This window comes from Hemitrygon akajei, unplaced genomic scaffold (genome assembly GCF_048418815.1).
Source record: "Hemitrygon akajei unplaced genomic scaffold, sHemAka1.3 Scf000099, whole genome shotgun sequence".
Classification (NCBI taxonomy): Eukaryota; Metazoa; Chordata; class Chondrichthyes; order Myliobatiformes; family Dasyatidae; genus Hemitrygon; species Hemitrygon akajei.
The window spans coordinates 219,889-240,490 of record NW_027331985.1 but is presented as its reverse complement, the minus strand read 5'-3'; the positions used below and the strand labels follow the sequence as shown (position 1 = coordinate 240,490).

General features: G+C 42.9%; 1 protein-coding gene across 1 annotated transcript; it reads right to left on the bottom strand.

The window, feature by feature from the left end:
• Nucleotides 1-222: 222 nt before the first annotated feature.
• Nucleotides 223-12,954, bottom strand: LOC140723063 (uncharacterized). The gene is made up of 2 exons (XM_073037686.1): nt 12,906-12,954; nt 223-3,080 (listed from the first exon to the last, which is right to left on the bottom strand). The coding sequence occupies exon 2, from the start codon at nt 2,666-2,668 to the stop codon at nt 1,025-1,027; it is 1,644 nt and encodes a 547-aa protein (XP_072893787.1). The 5' UTR covers nt 2,669-3,080; nt 12,906-12,954; the 3' UTR covers nt 223-1,024.
• Between the last annotated feature and the right edge of the window lie 7,648 nt (nt 12,955-20,602).

Here is a 20,602-nt window from a genome sequence, read left to right as displayed (position 1 = left end):
CAGGCCAGGCAGCATCTATAAGGAGAAGCACTGTCGACGTTTCAGGCCGAAACCCTTTGTCAGGACTGCCTGAGACTGCCTGACGAAGGGTCTCGGCCTGAAACATCGACAGTGCTTCTCCTTATAGATGCTGCCTGGCCTGCTGTGTTCCACCAGCATTTTGTGTGTGTTTGAATTTCCAGCATCTGCAGATTTCCTCATGGAGACTACACCTGGAGTCTGTTTTTGATGTTAAAACTATCTTTATTAGAATCTACTTATAGTATAGTAACTTAAGCAAGATAAACAAAAGTTAACAGTGTTATGTGTATATATGTGTGTAAATATAAATCCAAAACTATTGAGCTTGGGGGAAACAAGGTCTGGAGTCTTGAGATGGTAAATTATGAAAGTTCAGTTCAACCACAGAACAGGTGATGAGAGAGATATTTGTAATCCAGGGTAAATGTCAAGGGAAGGCAATTATGTCGAATTCCACAGGTTCCATGGTGGTAAAACAAGAGAACAGTCACTGTAGATTTTATCTGTCATCCTTCCAAATCCACATACGAATTATCACCCAAAGTGACTTGTCACAAGGGGTATCGTCTTCAATTGAATTACCACACCACACCCAGGCAAGGGTAAACACATCGGTGGTCTTCATAGGATACCCCAAATCAGATCCACTCCTATCGATTAAACGAGGTGACAACCACACATTCGATATACGCTGAATCGATAATTAACCCACACTTGTGGGCATAGGAAAATTCCAAACAGTGACCCTTGGCACCTATTTCCCTTGTTTTGATCCTTCCATTTTTTCTCATTCATCTCCGTCTGACTCTGAGTGTCTGTGTCCTCAGTTAAAACTAAACAAGCTGGGAGTGATGAAAAAAAGCTGCAAGTCAGACTGATTCACCTTCTTAATCTCTCTCTCTCTCTTAAAATGACAGTCCACAGCAAACAAAACCTAGGGATTCATAACAACTGACTGGTGTGCCAGTAGTTCGGATGACTGAGTGAATCCTTTCCCGCATTCTCAGCAGGTAAATGGCTCCTCTCCAATGTGAACTCGCTGATGTCTCAGTAGTGTGGAAGAGCGAGCGAATCTTTTCCCACATTCTGAGCAGATGAATGGCCTCTCTCCAGTGTGAACTCGCTGATGACTCAGTAGTTGGGATGACTGAGTAAATCTCTTCCCACATACTGAACAGGTGAACGGCTTCTCCCCAGTGTGAACTCGCTGATGACTCTGTAGATGGGATGACTCAGTGAATCCCTTTCCACAGACTGAGCAGGTGAATGGCTTCTCCCCAGTGTGAACTCGCTGATGACTCTGTAGGTGGGATGACTGAGTGAATCCCTTCCCACATTCTGAGCAGATGAACGGCTTCTCCCCAGTGTGAACTCGCTGATGTCTCTGTAGGTGGGATAACCGAGTGAATCCTTTCCCACAGTCTGAGCAGATGAATGGCCTCTCCCCAGTGTGAACTTGCTGATGACTCTGTAGTTGGGATGACTGAGTAAATCTCTTCCCACATTCTGAACAGGTGAACGGCTTCTCCCCAGTGTGAACTCGCTGATGACTCTGTAGATGGGATGACTCAGTGAATCCTTTCCCACAGACTGAGCAGGTGAATGGCTTCTCCCCAGTGTGAACTCGCTGATGACTCTGTAGGTGGGATGACTGAGTGAATCCCTTCCCACATTCTGAGCAGATGAACGGCTTCTTCCCAGTGTGAACTCGCTGATGTCTCTGTAGGTGGGATAACCGAGTGAATCCTTTCCCACAGTCTGAGCAGATGAATGGCCTCTCCCCAGTGTGAACTCGCAGATGACACTGTAGTTGGGATAACTGAGTAAATCCCTTCCCACATTCTGAACAGGTGAACGGCTTCTCCCCAGTGTGAACTCGCTGATGACTCTGTAGGGTGGATGAATCAGTAAATCCTTTCCCACAGACTGAGCAGATGAACGGCTTCTCCCCAGTGTGAACTCGCTGATGAGTCTGTAGGTGGGATGACTGAGTGAATCCCTTCCCACATTCTGAGCAGGTGAACGGCTTCTCCCCAGTGTGAACTCGCTGATGTGTCAGTAGGCTGGATAACTGACTGAATTCTTTCCCACATTCTGAACAGGTGAACGGCTTCTCCCCAGTGTGAACTCGCTGATGACTCTGTAGGGTGGATGAATTAGTAAATCCTTTCCCACATTCTGAGCAGGTGAACGGCTTTTCCCCAGTGTGAACTCGCTGATGTCTCAGTAGGCTGGATAACTGACTGAATTCTTTCCCACATTCTGAGCAGGTGAACGGCTTCTCCCCAGTGTGAACTCGCTGATGTCTCAGTAGGCTGGATAAGTCACTGAATCCTTTCCCACATTCTGAGCAGGTGACAGGCTTCTCCCCAGTGTGAACTCGCTGATGTACCAGTAGGTTGGATGACTGAGTGAATCCCTTCCCACAGACTGAGCAGGTGAACGGCCTCTCCCCAGTGTGAACTCGCTGATGTCTCTGTAGGGTAGATGACAGAGTGAATCCCTTCCCACAGACTGAGCAGGTGAACGGCCTCTCCCCAGTGTGAACTCGCTGGTGTCTCTGTAGTTGGGATAAATGAGTGAATCCCTTCCCACAGACTGAACAGGTGAATGGGTTCTCCCCAGTGTGAACTCGCTGGTGAGCCATTAGGTCAAATGACTGAGTGAATCCTTTCTCAGAAATTCAACAGATGACCAGCCTCTGCCCGGTGTGATGTGAACTGACTGGTGTGTCCACAGGTGAGAAGACCGACTGAACCCCTTCTCACACACAGAACAGATGAATGGCCTTGCCCAGTGTGAACTTGCTGATGTACCTTCAATTGTGATAACCGAGTGAATCCATTCCCACTGTCTGAGCAGGTGAACAGCCTTTCTCCTGTGTAAAATGACAGGCTTGCTATTTGGTCAAATGACCAATTGAATCCCTCTCCACAGTCTGAGCAGGAAGGATGGTCGATTGAATCTCTTGCTCCACTTCTTAAATATCCAGACAGAGACAGCAAAACTGGCGTGCCATGTTTGAGATTCCCGGCGACAAATTCCTTCTCATTTTTATCCTGTGAAAAGATTTACAAAATTCATCAATGGGTTTAGGACAACATTTCAGATGAAATTACTTTAGTTGCCAAGGTTTGATCTGGTATCACACTGTTACAGTGAGGTTCAATGAAAGTTGGACAGAGAAATCATCTCCTGACTGGGCAGAGTGCTGGTATCTGGAATGACCATCAATTCTCTGATGCTCTTCCTGTCTCTATAAGAATGGGGCATTTCTGTCATCTCCAATCTGTGCCTTGGCTCAGTTTGACTCTCTCCATTGGTATTATTCCCTGTTCCTGCTGAGCAGCATGGGTGCCTGGCCCCACAGTAACTGAAACACTCTCACACAAATAGTCTTTGTGGATGTGCATCTGGGATTTTCTTTTATGTATTATTAACTGAAAGTGCTACAGTTTTAACACCATATAAAAAAATTCCTGCTGAGAGGAATGGTTGGTCTGCACAGCTGTTAAAAGGGGTTAGAGTGAATTTTTGTAATATTTCAGGTTCTTGTAGAAAAGTACAACACAGAAACAGGTCCTTTGGGCCATCTAGTCTTGTGCTGAACTATTTAAACTGCCCACTGCCATACCCCTACCATCCAGGTACCTACACGAACCTCTTAAATGTTGAAATCGAGCTCGCATGCACCACTCGGGATGGCTGCTCATTCCAAACCTAGATGACCATCAGTGTGAAGAAGTTTCCCCTCATGTTCCCCTTAACATTTCACCTTTCACCCTTAACCCCTGGCCGCTGGTTGAAGTCCCACCCCCATCTCAGTGGAGAAAGCCAGCTTGCATTTACATTATCTATGCCCCTTTAACACAATCAAATCTCACCTCAATCTTCCACATTCCAATGAATAAAGTCCTGACCTGTTCAATCTTTCCTTATAACCCAAGTCCTCCAAACTTGGCAACATCCTTGTGAATTTTCTCTAAAATCGCTGAATCTCTTTTAAATCTTTCCTGTAGGTAGGTGACCAAAGCATCACACAATACTCCAAATTAGGCCTCCTTTACAAGTCAACATAATATCCATCTATTGTCAGTATTTGGCTCATGAAAGCCAATGGGCTAAAATCATTTTTTCCATCACTATCTAACTGTGATACCACTTTCAGTGAATTAAGGACTTGTATTCCCAGGTCCCTTTCTTCTACAACACTCCTCCGTGGCCGACCAGTCACTGTGAAAGACCTCCCTTGGTAGGTCATACCAAAGTGCAACAACTCACACTTGTCTGCATTAAATTCCATTTTCCATTTCTCAAACCATTTTTCCCAGGGGCTCCAGGTCACACTGCAAGCCATGATAGTGTTCCTCACTGTCCACTACACCTACCAGTCTTGGTGGTCATGAATCTGCTATTCCAGTTAACCACACTATCATCCAGATTACTGATATAGATGACAAACAACAACAGATCCAGCACTGATCCCTGTGGCACACCACTAGTCACAGGTTCCAGTCAGAGAGGCAACCATCTGCTACCACACTCTGGCTTCTCCCAAAGACAGTGTCTCATCCAATTTTCTATCTCATCTTGAATGCTGAGTGACTGAACCCTCTTGACCAAGCTCCCATATGAGACTTTGTCAAGTGCCTTGCTAACGTCCATGTAGACAACATCCACTGCCTTGCCTTCATCCACTTTCCTGATAACTTCCTCGAGAGACTCTATAAGATTGGTTAGACATGACCTACCATGCACAAAGCCATGCTGTCTATACTTAATCAGTCCACATCTATCCAAATACTTATATTTCCGGTTCCTGCACATACGTTCCAGTAACTTTCCCACTATTCACTACTAGTCACCACTCCGTGGGTTTAGAGATTTCCCTTGAATTTCATAGAATCATAGAAATCTACAACACATTACAGACCCTTTGGCCCACAGTGCTGTGCCGACTATGTAACTTACTCTAGAAACTGCCTGGAGTTTCCCTAGCGCATAGCCCTCTATTTTTCTGAGCTCCATCTAACTATCTAAGAGAGTGTAAAAAGTCCCTGTTGTATCCGCCTCGACAACCGCTGCTGGCAGTGCATTCGACACATCCAACACTCTCTGTGTAAAAAACCTACCCCTGACATCCCCTCGGCATATATTTCCAAGCACCTTAAAACTATGCCCCATCCTGTTAGCCATTTTAACACTGGGAAAAAATCCTCTGGCTATCCACACACTCAATGCCCCTCATCATCTAATACACCTAAAAAAGGCTCTGAACATAAATAAGGAAATTATACATTGTTTTGAGGATTTGTTAGAAGTAAACAAAATTATCAGGGTATAGATAGGGTAAATGCAAGCAGCTTTTTCCACTGAGGTTGGGTGGGACGACAACCAGAGGTCATGGGTAAGTGGGGATGGTGAAAATTTAACGGGAACATGTGGAAAAGCTCTTTGCTGAAATGGTCGTGAGAGTATGGAATGAGATGTCAGCACTAGTGGTGAATATGAGCTCAATTTCACCATTAAGAGAAGTTTGATTGGTACCTGGATGGTAGGGGTATGGAGGGTGATGATCCCAGTGCAGGTAGTTGCATTAGACAGCTTAAATGTTTTTAGCATTGACTAGATGGGCCTAATAGCCTGTTTCTGCACTGAACTTCTCCATGTTTCTGTGACAGAGAAGCTGGCCAAACTTGTTTGGAAGGGAAAAGGTAGGAGTGACAACGGAGCAGCAATGGCTGGAGTTTCTGGGAGCAATTCGAGAGCTGAGTGATCGATACATCCCAAAGACGTGGCAGCATTGGAAAGGCAGCAGGGCACAACTGTGGGTTAAATGAGAATCCAAAACCAACATAAAAGCCGAGGAGAGGGCAAACAAAAGAGCAAAAGACCGTTAGGAAGCTTTTAGAATCCAACAGAAGACAACTAAAGGAAAGTCAGATGACTTTGGGAGTGGAATTATGAAATGGTTGTCATTAATGAGTTTTGGTTGCACCCAACAGTCCGTGGCATTTAGAGGAATGAGATATCCAGGGCCTCAATATCTGTTGTGCAACCCCCTGGGTCGCCTCAGGCTCGCTCAGCTTGTTCTCTTCTAGGGGGAGCAGCCTTCGGCCCTGCCAAACTGGGTAATCAGCTGGTGTGGATGCTGTGTGATGTCCCCGCCTTGCTCATAAACAGACAGTACACCATATGCGATTAAATGAGTACAATTTATAAAGGTTACTAAAACTAAGTTATTAATAACAATACAATATATATGAAGGAAAAAAAATAAAAAGGCGCCAAACTTATCAAAGTCCAAACCACTTCCTGCACAACCGTAGGAGCTCAATTACTGAAGTCTTCTGGCATACGATCCCCTCCGAACTCCTCGACCCGCAGCTTAGGACCACCCGAAGTGGTCCACCAAGCACATCTAGCTTCATCTCCTCTCCTCGGGGTACCTCCTGGCCTCGGACTCCCCCCCCCCCCCCGCTTGGGGTCCGTTCCTCGCCCAGTTTACAGCATCGCGTCCTATCTCTCTCACCCCCTCGCGCCGATCTCCCCAAAAGCCCGCCAACAATAGCTTACAGACTCAGAAGCAAAACAACATGAATCCCAATTGGTTTACAAAGGAATACAATTCTCGTTATCAGTAAATTTTAACCCAAACAAGCTTCCAGCACTCTCTCGCAACAAAGAAACATTCCTACTTTTAACAAAACAAAGAAGCCATTTTGATTACATACACAGTAACAAAGAAAAAGAAGAAATCCCCTTTACAGTTGAAAACCAAGATTCCTTGCACTAGTTACCATTCAACTTTCATTTTGTCAGACACATACAGACTCTACACCCTTAAAATTTCACTTCTGAAGAACTCCCACTTACCAAGTACTCCTTTGCTAAAAAAACAGCCTGTCCCAATCCACACTTGTCAAATCCTTGCAAATATCATAAAAATTGGCCTTTCTCCAATTTAGAATCTCGAAAGAGGTCCAGGCCTCTGTTTTTCTGTATTTACTTGGAATCTCATGATCAGTAGATACAAAGTGTTCCCATACACTAATTTCTGTCACTAGCACTGGATCACTTCCCAATAGCTTATTGCACACTTCTACATCGGGAATTTTAAATACTGATCAAGGCAGATTTGACAAACTCTACCCCATCTAGTCCTTTTACAGCACGGGAGTCCAGTCAATAAATGGAAAGTTAAAATCACTCACTTTTGTTATGAACGTGCCACAACTCTGAGGGGCCGAAGGGTACAAAGTAGCCCCCTCCTTTTCGAGAATCGCAAGATCGCTATTAATTCGGGTCTGGGGACCCAGGAAATGAGAGAGAGACATTTGGAATGTGTCCTGGCCTCGGCGATACAAAGCCACGGATATTGGCCATTGTCTCTTGGAGACGGAATTGTGTATTGAGTACTGTACTATTCATTGAAGCCCTCAGGGGATGACCAGAGTGGGCTGGTTGAGGGATTGCATCATCCCAACCTGATTGATATCTGAGACCCCGTGAGTAAGGATAAAAGAGGGTCTGGGGAACAACCCCTTTAGACTCACCAAGAGAAACGCTAAGAAATCCCGTGACAGCGTTTAATAGTGACAGCCGGTGGGGGGCCCGCGTGCGTCCTTTTCCATTTGCCAAGGAATTGGTGGGCCTTACCACGGAAGAACGGCTTTAGCTAAAAGGAGAAACCAACACCAACGGAACTCTGGAAGGATCGACATCATAAAAAGGAAAAGCTGGCAAGTTTCAAAAATCCCTCTCTTGACTCCAACCAAAGGCTGCAGCCTGCATGAACTAAATGACCTTTGATATTTCCATCGGACAATACATTATCCCCTAGACAACGAAAGAGCTTATTTCTTATTGATTATTATTATACCCGCACTTTTAGATCTAGTATTGACGACGTATAGTAACTGTATGTTTGCATTGATATTATGCTGGTGTACTTTTTCCAATAAATACTGTTAAAATAGTACCATCAGACTTCAACGGACCTCTCTAACTTTGCTGGTAAGTGACACAGTTATGGGGTTCGTAACACTTTATCAACCTTTGTTTCTTGGCATAGTACATAATCTCTCTACAGATTTGTTCCTTGAAATCCCTCAGACTGTTGGGTGCAAGCAAGTCCAAGTAATGGCTACAATATCATAATTTCATGCCCTGAGGTCTGAACAACTTCTGTTTGGTAACAAGAAAACAACCTGGCCCTCAATGTCACTAAAACAAAGGAGCTGGCTGCAGACTACAGGAGAACTGGAGACAGGCTGACCCAGGATCTGGGGTTGAGAGGGTGAACAGCTTCAAGTTCCCTGGCATACACAACACCGAGGATCTCACCTGGTCTGTACATACTGGCTGTGTGGTGAAAAAGGCAACAGCACCACTTTCACCGCAGGCGGTTCAGGAAGTTTGGGATGGGGCCCCAAATACTAACAACTTTCTACAGGGGCACAATTGAGAGCATCCTGACTGGCTGCATCACTGTCTGGTATGGGTGCTGTACTTCACTCAGTTGCAGGACTCTGCGGAGAGTGGTGCGGACAGCCCAGCGCATATGTAGATGTGAACTTCTCACTATTCAGGACATTGACAAAAACAGGTGTGTAAAAAGGGCCACTGTGTAAAAAGGATCATTGGGGACGAGAGTCACCCCAACCACAAACTGTTCCAGCTGCTACCATCTGGGAAACGGTACCACAGCCTGAAAGCCCGGACCAACAGGCCCAGGGACAGCTTCTTCCACCACGCCCTCTGATTGATTAATTCATGCTGATACAATTGTACTTTTATTTATCCTGACTGTCCTGTTGTACATACTATTTATTATAAACTATTATAAATTTCACATTGCACATTTAGACAGAGACATAACATAAAGATTTCTACAACTCATGTATATGAAGGATGTATGTAATAAAGTCAATTCAATTCAATTCACCCTCTTCACTATCTGTTCTGTCATTCTGGCTCCAATCCTCCCTGCAACTTTAGTTTAACCACCCACCCCACAGGGGAGCACTAGCAAGCCTTGCAACTAGGATATTAGTCCCTTTCTAGTTCTGCTCCCCTAACTAACGAATCCTCTATCACCCCCCTTTGACTTTCCTCTGCCAGGTAATCCCCCCCAACAATTTGTAAAGTGTCCACCTGTTGTTGTGTGGGATGGCAACAAGAGTACTCTGTGATGGCTATTTAACTTCATTCTCCTTCCTGACTCTCACCCAGTTTCCTATGTCCCGCACCTTGGGTGTAACTCAACTCTCTGCACGTCATACCTATCACACCCTCCAACGCTTGGATGATGCGGAATTCATCCATTTCCAGCTCCAACTCCTTAAAGAGCAGCTTGATATATACCTTCTACGTGAGGGCATCAGGGACACTGGAGGTCTCCCCGCCTTCCCACCAGTGTCCCCTCTAACTTGTAATGACCAGTGTGTGCAAAAATCTTGTGCTGTACAATTTTTACCCAGTGACAACAACATGAGCAAATTGAATTTTATATAGAGAGGTATTCATTTCAACAGCGAGCAAATCACTGTCAGTAAGAACGTTAATCTGCTCTAGGCTTGATTGAGTTCATCTGCACTCTCATACAACCTATGTAACAGGTTAATGAAGGATTTACTCGCTACAGCTTTGGCAAACCACCTATTTGTGATCTTCTTCCTAAATGATGCTTTAAATTTCAGATTTCCAAATATCACTCCACTTCTTCCCACTTGAAAATTCTCCAGCAACTCTTGCATCACCACAATACACACAGTATTGTACATAAATATTTCCCCTGAAGTCTCACCCAGGTGACTGACGGTGGTGAACTCAGTGAATGCAATGCCACTGAATATGAAGGGAAGGGCAGTAGTGTGTCTCACAGGAGTCTGGCACATTTGTGATGTGAAAGCTACTTGTTGGCCAGGGCAAAGGTGTTTGATATCATTATGTAGCTAGACAGAATTGGTGGAAGCATGTTCTCACCGGTAGAAAAGTGCAGACCGAGAGGAGGTAGAACAAGCAACACACACAAAATGCTGGAGGAACTCAGCAGGCCAGGCAGCATCTATGGAAAAGAGTACTAATGCTGTGTTCCTCCAGCAATTTGTGTGTGTAGCTTGGATTTCCAGCATCTGCAGATTTCCTCTTTGTGATTGGAGGTAGAACAAAGATGATTTTCTCAACTGGTGATGTAAAAGATTTTAGAGCCATAGAATAGAACACTACAGCACAGTACAGGCCCTTCAGCCCTCCATGTTGTGCCGACCCATATAAACCTTAAAAAAAAGAACTAAACCCACACTACCCCATAACCCTCCATTTTCTTTCATCCATGTGCCTGTCCAAGAGGCTATTAAATACCCCTAATGTTTTAGCCTCCACCACTACCCCTGGCAAGTCATTCCAGGCACTCACAACCCTCTGTGTAAAAAAAAACTTACCCCTGATGTCTCCCCTAAACTTCCCTCCCTTAATTTTATACATATGCCCTCTGGTGTTTGCTATTGCTGCCCCGGGAAACAGGTACTGACTAACCACCCTGTCTATGCCTCTCATAATCTTTTAGCCCTCTATCAAGTTCTAGACCTTTCAGATTATTTCACGTTTCATAAAGATTGAAACAGAATAGGCTGAAACACACTGTTCAAAAGTGCGGGCGTTCAATCCACTTGGTGCATTTACTCATAACATTTTTTGGGTGTATGTTTGTCAGAAACACATCCAACAGATTTCCCATCAGAAGTGCAGGTGAATTCTGGACCTGATTTCAAATGAACCACTGAGCACTCTAAAAAAAAAGCTGCTGCAGAGGCCGATTTCACCCTTGTGCTTTTATTTTTAGTGTGAACTATGTAACATTGATGGTGATTAATGATCATTACTTTCAGGCGACAGCCCTCCAAACCTGTGACTAACCACAGTAAAACTTAGTGAACCTGCCATGGTTGGGTCTTGGGTGTCGGACTAGCAGATTTTCTGTATTATTAGATGTTCTCATATTAATACATCATACCTCACTTCCAAATCACTGTTTTTAGACATCACATTATAGAATGATGTGTTCCACATAACCTGCAAGTTTAAAAGAAGCTCAGAAAATAAGGTCAAAGTAAGTTTCAAAGGCATCTGGGAAACAGAAACGTGCAAGTTTAAAGGGAGCGGAGATACCTGACTGACCTGCATGAGGTGTTGAGCTACCTATAATGCATTCTTGAATGTATAATGTAGATTTAAAGCAATAATTTGATTTAAATTATTTTATTAAATACACGTTATCTTGGATCTCTTAATCACAATTCACATTTAATGTAGGATTAACCTTTCTGCATTTGGATAACTACAATTTTTGTTCTTTTCTTTCGAAAAATGCAGTCACATCATAACACTATTCAAACTTCGGACCCAAAGTCTTTTTCCCCCTTTTATTTTTTCCCCAGGAAAAAAAATACTATAAACTTTTTGCTATTTAAAATTGGTAACATTTATCAATTCATGCTATTGTTTAAAATTAAATTGCTCAACTCCCTGAAGCAAACTTGTAAGTTCACTAGCTGATAAAGATTTGAACAAAGAGGATTGTATATTTTACACACAAAGCAGCATAATATCAATGCTCCTACATCATAAATTGGGAGACGAATATACACATCCCAAACTTATTAGGTATTTGGACTCAATTTTTCCCACAGATGGTGAACTGCTAATCTTGGCTGGTTCATCAGGCACAGAACGGAGTAGATCTGAAGGGAGGTGGGGTGGTTTGTGTATTTGCAGCAGTGCTGGGAGGAAAAATCAGCATGAGTGATGAATGTCTTTAATGTCCCTTCCTATAAAATGCTCTACAAATGTCTCACACTTATTTGACCTTGAGCTTTTTTTAAAACCATATTACACTTTAGTCAGGATTACTTAGAATTTCAACATCTTTTTTCCAGCAAAAATAATAAGTGGGAAGGGGTATAATTTAAAGATCCTATATATTCAGTTTAATCCACCCCATTCTAATGAAATGTTTATTCAGTTATTCATGCTATTGACAAGGCTCTGAATAAAGCAAATGAGGACCAATAGGTGTGGTCCATTCTTACAACCAGTTCGAAGGCATAATTTTAAACTCACTTCTCCATGTCTTCACATTTAGGAGCAGAATCACAAGAAGAGGTGGCAAATGACCAGGTGGTAAAAGCTCTAATTTCCTTTCCAATTCTATTTGAAAGTACTGTCTTAGTCTTCAACAATACTGTCCTGTGGATATCCAGTAAGTGTGCTCTGGAAGTCCAACCCAAAGTAGAATCCTTGCTAATCTACAATGCTAGCACTGCACCTCACCATACTTTATGTCTGGTAATTTAGCCAAGATTCCTATTTTCTAATCACAGGAAAGACTAAGTGCTAATTTAAAACAAAGGCTAAGATTTAAACTTTCATCATGGTGATGATCATCTAATGTTATACTGCTTTTCCCTATATAAAGGGGGTGATAGATAAGTTTGTGGCCTAAGGTAGGAGTCAATTTTAGAAAATCTAGCACATCTATTTTTCACCATAGTCCCCACCTACATTTACACACTTAGTCCAGCGGTCGTGGAACATACGTATCTTGGACCTCCAGAAAGTGTCCACAGTTGGGTTTTGTTCCCTTTCTCCGAGTTCCTAATCCTTGCATTTAGATAGCTGGAGCTCAGCTCTGTCTGAGAGATCCATCGGTTCCCATTCCCTCATCAGCCGGCAGCTCCCCGGGGTCCGTGTACGGATCGTGGGGCTGAGAGAGGGGGAAGAGGGCAGGACTGTCCCGGGATTGCTGGCCACGGTGTCAGAAATTCACAGGAATCGTCCCTCAGTCGGTGTTTAAGATAAAAACACAAGAGAATCGCTCTTACCTGCAACCGACATTTTCAAAGCCTTCTGTGTTCTGCACGCATGCGTGATACTCGGTGACGTCATCAGCCTGACGCCTGCGCAGTTCATCAGTGCTTCAGTGCCTGACAAAAATTATTACCGCAGGGCCTTATGGGTAATAACGGTGCCATTAAACATTTCTTGAAGCACCGGTTCAATGTCCATATCTCATTCTTTTTCGGGTGTATAGAAAAAATCTGCAGCTCTTTTAACGCAGAAAGCGGCTCACGTAAACAATGTACTCAATATCAACGTGTATCTAATGCCAAAGTAAAATGCAGATATAAAGCAGGAGATTCTGCAGTTGCTGGACATACAGAGACGCTCACACACAAAATGCTGGAGAAACTCTGCAGCTCAGGCAGCAACTAAGCAGCGGAGTACACAGTCTAGGTATGCTGAAGAGGCTCGGTCTAAAAGTTGTTTATTTATTCCTCTCCACAATTGTTGCCTGATCTTTTGGTTACCACCAGTATTTTGCAGAAACTAACCATTTTTTTTTGGGTCAACCAGTTTCCAAATTTTTCTGATCTTCCTTTTGTAGCCATATCCTGCTGGTCTGTTTCCTCTTCCTCTTCCTCCTCGTAAACTCTAGACCATTCTCTCTCTGGAGCCCCAAAGCCTGACTCAGGCTGGCAAATCTTTGGTTTCTGATTCTGCAACACCGAAGTTTCACTCGCTAGTCTGCTGTCAGACTTTAGAGGTGCATTGTGTTGCGAGATCGCAGATTCGTTTACTGTGAGTGTCGCTTTAAGTGCCTGAGTGAGGCGGGGCTGTGACGTCACACACGCGCTGCAGCAGAGACAGTGGGGGGGGGAGAGAGGGAGGGGAGGGAGAGGGAGAGTAAGAGAGAGAGATAGAGGGAGAGGGAGAGGAAGAGAGAGAGAGAGAGAGAGAGAGAGAGAGAGAGAGAGAGAGAGAGAGAGAGAGAGAGAGAGAGAGAGAGAGAGAGAGAGAGAGAGAGAGAGAGAGAGACTTCAGCTTGTCACTGCTATGCCCAAAAGATTGGGTTGATCATCGGCACGCAGTGCACAACAGATGTGTGACTGTCACTTCGTATAATCCATATGTGTGGATTTGTTGCAGTATCCTGTGGTATCACTTTTGTTGGCCCTTACGTGGAATCGGGGTGTTCTGTGGTAACCACTTGAAGAACGATATTCCTGCCACTGTCACCTGATGATATTTCTAAGTGGATTTCGGAACGAATCGACGGATAAGATCTTCGGCGACTGTTATTTCGTTTACCCAGCGTGGAATGTGTGTGGAATTCTTCGTAATTGCCTTCTCTCTAGACGTTCGTGTGGATTTACACATCTCTCCTCTCACTCACTTATTCCGTGGATTACTGAACTTTTCCACTTTATCATCTTAAGACTTTAAGCATTGTTTCTCAAGCTTGAGAGTTCGGGAGCTGTATATACGCAAATAAACTTCTGTTTATTTCATTTAATCTTTTATATTTGTAGCAGATACTAATGAGAGTGGTTTTAACATCGAAACCAGACTCCATTAGTGATCTGTTGCTGCTGGTCCGTAACAATTGCAACAACCCAGCTGTCTGAGGCACAGTCCTTTAAAATTGGTGAAAATGACCCAAAACTTTGAAAGAGTGGGGAAGAAGGAGTTTAACCAACTTCGTCCAGAGCCCTGAAGAACGTCACAACCACAGTGAGCTCATCGTCTTATTCAGCCCGGAGAAAATCATGCAGGGAATTCATGCAGGTGTATAAGATGATGAGAGGCATTGATCGTGTGGGTAGCCAAAGGCTTTTCCCCAGGGCTGAAACGGCTAACACGAGGGGGAATAGGTTTAAGCTGCTTGGAAGTAGGTACAGAGGAGATGTCAGAGCCAAGTTTTTTAAACAAAGAGTGGTGTGTGTGTGTGGAATGCACAGCCAGCGACGGTGGTAGAGGCAGATACAATAGGGTCTTTTAAGAGACTCTTAGATAGGTACATGGAGCTTAGGAAAATAGAGGGCTATGCGGTAGGGTAATTCTAAGCAGTTTCTAGAGTAAGTTACATGGTCGGCACAACATCATGGGCCAAAGGGTCTGTAATGTGTTGTAGATTTCTATAGTTCTATGAAATTCAAGAGAAATCTCCTATCCCACGGAGTGGTGACTAGTTGCAAACTGTCATCTCAGGGAGAGTGAGAGGGGAACGGCAGGGGTAGATTTTGATATACTGATATGGAAAAGAAATATGGGCAGGGACCAGATGGGCCGAGTAGCCTCTCTCGTTTGCATCGTGAGTGTGGTAGAGACTGTAAGTACCTGACACACGGGATTTGATACAGACTGATTTATCTTTCGCATATCCACAATATTAAACACCAGTCCAGTTTAAGGCTAACATCAGCAGAACAGACTCCTCCAATGCTCAGTGACCAGGGTTCAGTCCTGGGTGCGATGAGCAGCCGCAAGAACTGCAGAATCTGACAGTAACAGTCCCTCATGAACCTGCAGCTGCCTTCAGTCACCGTGATGGTTAAACATTTAACACGGAGCTGATTTGAACTTCCTCCCTGATGTGAAGTTGCTGGTGTTGCAGCAGCTGGGATGATTGAGTAAAACTCTTTGCTCACTCCGGACAGAAATGTGGCCTCTATTTATTGTGAACTCACCGGAGCATCACAAGGTGGGTTAACTGAATGAGTCTCTTCGCACACACGGAGCAGGTGAACGGCCGCGTCCCAGTGCGAAGCTGTTGGTGTATCTGCGATGGCCGGATGAACCCCTTCCGAAATGAGAGTCAGTGAATGACGTCACGGTGCTATAACGTCATGGCAATGTATCCAATCAGATCACGGACATGGACACGTGTTCGGGCTCTCCATGCAGCGAGTGGGGCGCTGTCTTCTCCAGCATCTCCGCCTCCACATTCAAGGATCGGCGGCGTTCAAGCGCTGGTGAACTGACAGATACAGCGGAACTAACGAGCTGTTGTGTTTGTGAGTCCCATAGACAAATCCTTTGACTTTTCTACACAGTTAAAAGTTTACAAAGCTTGTCAGTGGATGAAGGATTTCATTTTTCAAAATGTTCTTGAGACGAGCGGGTAATTTAGTGAAGGTTTATAACCTTTGTTATATAACTCAGCCATGACTTTTTTTTAATACTTAAAACGTTCATTTAATACCCCGGGCAAATAATCAACGACCAGCCTTATCTTATCATCTTCAAAGTTAATCATACCTAACCGACGAGATGGCGAATTATAGTAACCTTTCTTTTCAAGAAACGCAATGATGACAGGTCGAGGTTTCTGCTGAGAAGAGGATTTAAACACTGGGTCTCGGTGTACCCGGTCTATTCTAGGCGGAGTCTCCAAAACGTCAGAAAACATACGAGCCAAGAGCTTTGCAAAAAATTCTGAAGGTCGATTGCCTTCGACCAACTCAGGAAGACCCAAATTCGTATATTGTTCCTTCTTGATCTATTCTCAAGGCGACAATCTTTCGTCTTAGAGATTCAACGATTTTCGATTGTTTATCTCCGAACTTCCCCAACTCATCCGTCTTAGTATCGAGTCTCGTACAGCATCTTCATGTTCCTGAATCTGAGTAGTCTGTTCCTGCAAAGTGTTTTTGAATAGTCTGCAGCAGAATCTCAATTCGTTTAAGCTCTGTGGTAACCTTTAAATACACATCCGAATGTGGTTCAGACGTTACGCTCTGAGCTTCCGAATTAGCTCCGCAATAGCTTCCACTGTCACAGAAGAATCCTCTTCTTTTTTCCAGAAGTTTTAGCACGAGACATCAACGCAGATTGGATTCAGTAACTTAAAAAGAACGAATCTGTTCGAGAAACACGTCTACTCCATGCAATGCCAGTAGGAGGGGAAGGACAACATTTCAACTCAGATAATTTTAGTTTCCATGGTGCCTTCTGATAAAAACCCTGTCACAGCTCCAAACAATTTGGAGGAATAATACTTCATCTTCAAACTGACCGCAGTCTCGGCACCAGGCACAATATCAAACTCTCTGCTTCCCTCTGTGTATCAAAATGGATCATTCCTCCCCTTCATCAGTCTGTGACTTGGCTCAGTTTGTCTGTCTCCTTCGCGTTCTGAGCATGCGCCACACACCCACAGAGATCACATTTTATTTACATGGCTGTGAGTAGAGACTTTCTGAATATTATGTCCCTCCCGGCATTTGACGGTGGTAAACTCAGAGTCAGCAATGGTATTGACCCTCAGCAGTAGGTGATTAGGCTTTTTCGTTGGAGATCGATAAACTGCCCGTGGTGTGTGTCTGGATGAGTGGGTCGTTTTCAGACTGGAAGGAGGTAGCGTTTGGAGTACCCCAGAGATCAGTCCCTGACCACAGTTGTTCACAGTTTAATGTCCTGGCGGAGGCAGCGAGATGTGAGATGTCCCAGTCTGCTGGTGACGCAGAAAGTGTGGAGTTGGGGGAGGGGAGGCGATTCACATGCAATTCCGTAGCTTTGCAATCAGTACATAGTGCACTGTGGGGCTGCAGTGGCGGGTTCCAATCTGCTAATTACATTTGCTGAACAGTGTCGATGATCAGAGGGATCGCAGACTCCAAGGAGGCGGGGCTATGACGTCAGTCACAGGCTGACAGCGCTGACTGTGGACTGAACCATAAGAGAGAGAGAGAGCGATCTGCAGACAGGCAGTCGGCCAGTCTAAAGAGAGAGAGAGAGAGACTGGAAAAGCTGATCGCTTCAGTTAGTCGCAGCTGAGGCTTGGAACTCTCCTCGGCCCACAAGAGTGGGTTGATCATCGGTACACGGAACCACAACGAATGTGTGTGGCTGTCACTTCGTATAATCCACAGGAGTGGATTTTGGAATATCTTGTGTTAACCCTTGCCTGGGTATGTTGTGTGGTAACCCCTGGAAGATGGTATTCCTGTGACAAGACATTTTCGCTGATAACTCGTATGTGGACAGATTCAACGGATAAGAACTTCGACGACGGTATTTTCAAGTAACGGCCGTTTCTCTACGTTTCACCCTGGATTACAAATATCCCTCTCCCGTCATTTATTCCGTGGATTACTGAACTTTCCTACTTTACCATCTCAAGATTCTGAGCTTTATTTCCTCAGGGTGGATAGTCTGGTAGTTATATTTACACATATAGGCACTTAACAGTGTAAACTTTCCTTTACTTCGTTAAGTTACTATATGACAAGTAGATACTCATAAAGAAAGTGGTTTTAACATCAAAACCAGATTCCAGTGTGAATTCTATTGTTGTTGGTTCGTTTCTAAAACGTCACAGTTCGTAACAACAGTTTTATTAAACTAGTTAGACCACATCTGGAGTGTTTCATGCAGTTCTGGTCGCCCCCATTCACGGAAGGCTGTCGGGGCTTTGGAGAGGGCGCAGAAAAGGTTTCCCAGGATACTGCCTGGATTAGAGGGCATGAGCTATAACGAAAGGCTGGACAACAGTTCAGTTCAAAAATGAGAACAGTTCAGTTTCCTTCTGTGGTTCCAGAGCAGAAAATCAGTCTGTCTAAAATTTCCACACAATTAAAATGGGAAATTTGTTTATTCTCATAACGTACTGAGCTACAGTGATAACTTTGCCTGACGTACCATCCACATAGATCGACACATTACAACAATACATTGAGCTGATATACGACAGAACAATCTCTGTAACAAAGCATTATGGCTGCAGAGAAAGTGCAGTGCAGATAGACATATGGTGCAGGGTCACGTCGAGTTAGATTGTGAGGCCGAGACCATTTTATCATTCATTTGGCTTATATCCACAGACAGGAAGAAGTCCTTGAGCTTGTCATTACTAATAACTGCAGGTCTTCTTTTTTTCTCACTTTCTCTTGGCACTAGACGGGAATGTCCATTAACAACTTTATTATTTAATTCTGTATTGGAGCATTTAGCTATAACACTACGTGAAGCTGAAAATATTCTTGGTATCTCTATGAATGGAACCATACATAAGATTTCTCTTTATGCAGATGATCTTTTGGTTTTTATTTCAGATCTTGAGGAATCAATTCCTAATCTTTTGGAAACACTTAAAGATTTTGGTAGATTTTCAGGATATAAAATTAACTTGAATAAAAGCGAATTGTTTCCATTAAATGTCCATGTTAGTATTTATGATGGTATTCTTTTTAGAATTGTTAATACATTTAGATATTTAGGTATTATAATTACTAAAAAATATAAAGATCTCTATAAAGCGAACGTAGTTCCTTTAATGGACTCCATGAAGCAGCCATTTTCTAGATGGAATCCACTTACTTTGTCTTTAATAGGTCGTATTCATGCTGTGAAAATGATGATTTTACCTAGATTTTTATATATTTTCGAAAATATACACATCTTTTTAACTAAAAAAAATCGATCAAATTGACTGTCTTATTTCTTCCTTTATTTGGACCAATAAGAGTCCAAGAATTAATAAGTATCATTTACACAATTCAAAAAAGACGGTGGACTTGCACTTCCTCATTTAAGACTGTATTATTGGGCTGTGAATATTAGACAATTATGTTTTTGGTTACATTGGCTTGATAAGAACCAAAAATCATTATGAGTTGATTTGGAATTAAAAGCTGTTAAACAATTTTATTTAACTTCAATTTTAGGAGCTCCATTACCTTTACAGCTCTCTAAAATTCCAAATTTAAATCTTTACCCCGGTTATTAAACAATCCCTACGGATTTGGGTTCAGTTTCGTTTTTTTAAAAATTTTTTAAACGATTTAAGTTGTCTAGTTTTTTATATCGAAACTTTTCATTTAAACCTTCAACAACTGACCCAATTTTTCTCCTATGGAAAAATAAAGGGATCCATTCGTTTACAGATTTATTTTGTGATTGTCGATTGCTGACCTTTGAAGAGTTATTTAACAAATTTTCTCTCGCTCATACACATTTTCAGCAATGTGTTCAGATTGGACATTTTTAACAGCAATATCTACATGTTTCCATATTTACAAGAATCTGATTTGTTGGATAACATTTTGAAATCGAATCCCTTAGTGAAAGGTTCCATTAGCAGAATTTATAATTTATTTTTGTTACAAAAAGAGAACCTATCACTAAAGACTAAATAAGATTGGGAGAGAGAACTTCATATGGCCTTTGTTAATGAAGATTGGCTTCGAGTTTTGAAAAACTTAAATTCTTCTTCTGTATGTGCCCACCATCGTTTAATTCAATTTAAAATTCTTCGCCGTTATTATTTAACAAAGGAGAGACTATCTAAAATATTTCCTTGTATAGACAAATGTTGTGATAGATGTAAAACTGAAGTAGCTACGTTGTCACATATGTTCTTGTCATGTACTTCATTAAAATCGTTTTGGAAATCTTTATTTTCTACAAGTTCTTATGCTCTGAAAATTAATTTACAACCTAATAGATTGACTGTTCTATTTGGAATAGTTTCCATATCATATTCAGGGTATTTCATCTTCAGATCAACATGTAATTGCATTTGTTACACTACTGACAAGAAGGGCTATTTTATTAATATGGAAAGATATTTCTTCCCCTACATTAATTGAATGGTTTTCTCAAGGAATGTTATGTCTTAGTTTGGAAAAACATAGAAGTAGAACTTTCGATCCTCGATTCGAATTTGAGTGAAGATGTGGTTCATTTGCCAAATAGTATCATTTAATTTGAATTACTCTGTATGGTTTCCTTACAATTT